This window comes from Brassica oleracea, chromosome C9, assembly GCF_000695525.1.
Source record: "Brassica oleracea var. oleracea cultivar TO1000 chromosome C9, BOL, whole genome shotgun sequence".
NCBI lineage: Eukaryota > Viridiplantae > Streptophyta > Magnoliopsida > Brassicales > Brassicaceae > Brassica > Brassica oleracea.
This window is the reverse complement of record NC_027756.1, coordinates 12597923-12602014: the sequence shown is the minus strand read 5'-3', so window position 1 is coordinate 12602014 and position 4092 is coordinate 12597923. Positions and strand designations below refer to the sequence as shown.

The 4092-nt window shown below is 38.1% G+C and overlaps 1 protein-coding gene across 5 annotated transcripts in view; it reads right to left on the bottom strand.

The window, feature by feature from the left end:
• Nucleotides 1–814: 814 nt before the first annotated feature.
• The window catches only part of LOC106315444 (probable disease resistance protein At1g63360), an 8314-nt gene continuing 5036 nt past the window's right edge, over nt 815–4092 (bottom strand). Inside the window, exons 2-3 of one of the 5 annotated variants that reach the window (XR_001264611.1) lie at nt 1212–3149; nt 815–1132 (exon numbers count right to left, since the gene is read on the bottom strand). Coding sequence is in view for 2 of the 5 variants with exons in the window: in XM_013753171.1 (XP_013608625.1) it covers nt 1749–3149 (1401 nt within the window). In the remaining 3 variants the exon portion in view is untranslated. The other 4 variants (XR_001264612.1, XM_013753172.1, XR_001264613.1 and 1 more) reach the window with 4 other exon arrangements.

Genomic DNA, 4092 nt, shown 5'->3' with positions numbered 1-4092 from the left:
TTTAATAAAATATTGAAATTTTTGTTTTCCCGGAGACGACTTACTGGTAAGTCGTCCAGGAAAAGTCAAATATCTGACACAATTCGGTCAAATGCAAATCTAACCCGTTTATCCTAGACGACTTATCAGTAAGTCGTCTAGGGTATTCTCTAGATTTTGTTTTAACAAACAAAGATGACGACTTAAAAGTAAGTCGTCCGTTTGACCAGAAGACTTACCCGTAAGTCTTCTACAGCGAGACTATTTACGGGTAAGTCTTCTACACGAACAGATCTGGAAAAAATTTCAATTTTATACCTTAAACTAGTGAGATGACTTCCTTAGCACACAGAGTCTTCTCCAACTACCCAGAATCTCAAACGAAAGTAACCCACCAAGAATATTATGCTTGAATGGCTCTATCAACCATAAAAAAATTTGAATCAAAAGCTTGAGTTTTTTGGATGAATATGGAGGCAAAGTGAAAGAGATGTTGTTTTTAGTTCATAACAAGTGAGAAAGAGAAAGTGTAAATCGATTTTAGATGCATTAAGAGCTTCAAATTGGTTGTTCATGGTGGTTGGGGTATTGATGACAATGACAATCTTGTAATTACTTGAAGATGATGAGGGTGAGAGAGTTAAAATGTCATTTTCGAAAAAAAAAAAAAATTTGATGGCAATTTTGTGAATTATATGAACTTGTGGGGTGAATAGGACAAAAGAAAAATCTAAGAAAAGCATGAGATAGTTTTAGGTTTGAGTTTGAGTTTTGAATCAATCTTGCAAAAAACCCTTTATTGATACCCGAATATGAAATATATCTTTTGGTCATATGACGAAGATCCTAGAAGCTTTACCAAAAACTTTGATAGTATTCTCAATTCTGATTACCAAAAAAACTATATCATCTCCTAGCTTCAACAACAGTAAAGAAACAACTGGTCATGGAAACTTAACGAATCGTCATGACAATTGAACCACTTGATAACCCAAAAACAAACATTAAAACAACAAAACAAGAGAAGATACATTAGTTAGACCTGTTGTATGCATGAAGGTAAGAAACGGGCTTTGGTAGCTTCGTCCTCCCATTCCACTCCTTCTAACCATTCTTTTTCTCTCCATACTTTATGACAATCCCCTTTCACCACCTGAGCAGCTTGAATTAGTTAATTTTTTAGATCTTGAATTTTTGAATAAACATTTTTTTTTCGGCAATCTAATTCATACCCGAACGAATCAAGGAAAAACTCATGAAGAGACCAGTTACAGGAAAAGATCTTATGATAGTCAATATGAGACCTCACCACTGACGCATGGGACTCACCCTTTACTTGAGAAGTTTTCTCAGCTTTGGACAGTTGAATACCACAATTTTCGTAAGACAACGAAATGGCAGAGAACTCCAGTACATTGTTTTCAGCTCTGGTAGGTCAATCAAACGTAGAGTCCTTAGTTTCTGGAAAGGAACAATATCTGATGATTCTTCACCGACATAAACTTTCTCTTTGCTTATTATGCCTTCTACTTCTTTCACATCGCAGATAAAGAGCACTGTAAGATTTGAAGCGAACATCAGCCACGTCAAGTCTCTTACGCATTCGCAATGTTGTAGAGTAATGCGAGAGAGGTTCATGAAATATGCATTTTCTGGAACATCCATCTTTATATCAGAAAATGTACACCCATCTAAAAGTAGTTCATGAACTTTCTCCATACTACTTAAAAGAGATATATTAGAGGATTTTAATTGACAACTCTTGACTGCTAAAGCTTGTGAGAGCTGAAAAACTGATCGAGAGCTAAACCATAAATGATTCCTATGGTTAAGATTTCTAATTGTTCCAAGACTTGTAACTCCTCCAGTGTGTTGGGACTGCACCAAACATTAAAACGTAGTAATCTCAATACTTTCAAGTTCACTAGTGCAGATATCCCTACAATACTCGAAAGTTCACTTGTGTCTTCCAGATCCAAGTGAATAAGGTTTTTCAACTCTAGAAAACCAACAGGCAAACATTGAATCCCTGTAAACGACATGTTGAGATATTTCAACGAGACCAACTCTGATATTTCACCAGGCAACTCAGATAGGTTTATATTATACGATAGATCCAAAACAACTAGCCTTGGCATGAACCTAAAGAATTCACCGGAGATACTTACCAACGTCTTCTTGTTTTTCTGTAAGAACAAAGTTGTGAGTTCAAGACATCCATCGCTGCCAGAAACACGCCCAATCTTATTAGACATCAACGACATTCTCTTGACAACGTTCCAATTCTTAACGCTTGGTAGTTCTTGTAACCCAACACCCGCACGCACGATAAAATTATCTTTATGCTTTCCAAAATCAGATGCAATCCACAAGGCCATTTCACGAACAACATCATGCATAAACACTTCACGTAAAGCTTTCTTCTCATCCTCCATCAACAAAGATGCACGGATAAGGCTACCTATTATCTCATAACCCTTGTTCTGAGCTCTTTCCATACTTTCACTTCCATCTATAATCCCCTCGCATATCATATACTCTACCAACCCATGTTTAGAAATTCTATGATCTTCTGGAAACAAAGCACAATATAGTAAACATGATTTGACATGTTCACTCTTTAGATTATCATAACTATACTTTAAAATAGGAAGAATTTCATCCTCCATGCCGAAAAATTCAGAAGCGTATGAAGTCAAAACATCAATAGCGTGCTGCCATTCTTGAATCGTACGTTTGCTTGCCATGGCTTCACCTATGACGTTAAGTGCTAATGGTAGACCATGACACTTTTTAGCAACTATAGATGCAAGGTTCTGTATGTTTGGATCACTTCTTAAAGTGATCTCTCCAACTTTCGTTTTGAACAAATCAAATGCATCTTGAAATTGTAAGCACTGGACTTCCATCTCAACATCAACTCCCATCCGGCCACACACTTCTTGAGAACGAGTGGTGAAAACTACTTTGCGTCCGTTTTTTCTACTTGGATAAGGGACTCCAATCTCCGTTAGATCAACTTTAGTCCATATGTCATCAAGCAACAGCAAAAACTTCTTTCTCCTTAGGACATTATGTACCTCACACGCCTTTTGGTGTTCATTTTTGAGGATCCAATCCTCTCCAGCCAAGCCTAGTTTCGTTGCAAGCTCTTCTTGAATGTTCTGGATCTGTAAATCTTTAGATACCACAATCCAAATCACTATATCAAAATCATCCTCGTTTTCAAGAAATTTATTATTGTTCTGCTTGAGAAGTGTAGTTTTGCCAACTCCACCCATACCGTATAATCCCATAATACCCACTCCATCTTCCATGAGATGGTTCCATACGGTTTCAAGCATTGTTTCTCGACCAATGATTGTCGGTTGAATAGGTTTCTATAAAACCTCAGAGGGTTGAGATTTCTCAGCAACTACTTCAAAAACCCCATCAGATTTGAGACTCTCAACCTCCCTCAACGTCATGAAAACCCGTTCACCATAAAGATTGTTGGGGAAAGCGGACACGAGGCGCAGCGGAATGTAGCAATCGCGTTTCCCCTGACCTTGTGAGAATCTGAGAGAAAAATACTTCGACGATAGCAGGATATAATATAAGCAATAACTAAATGAGACAAGCACTTTTTACGTGGAAAACCTCCTCGATGTGAGAAGGAAAAACCACGGGACCGTAGTCCACTCAACAATCCACTATATAAATGTATGTGAGTAAAACCACGTCCTCTCTGTTCAACAACCAGAACAGAACAGAGACTCAAGCTACAAAGAGCTATCTCCAACACAAGAACAACAACAACAAGAGAGCAACACAAAGCTTCAAAACCAGCAGAAACCAAACGACCTCAGCTCACAAGGATCCCAGCAACCAGAGACTAATCCCACCGTACAAATCTAAGATAAACCAGTCAACAACACCTCTGCCAAATTTCAGCTCAATCAGAGAAGATCTCACCGTCGGATTTACCAAACACTCAAGACAGCACTGCTGAAGAACTGTGACGACCAGCTTCACTAAAACCCAGACAACAGAAGATACAACTGTTGAAATCTAAATCCCTTCGGTGAACCTTTAACTCACTGACTGAAGAAGCTTCCCACAAAATATCAGCCC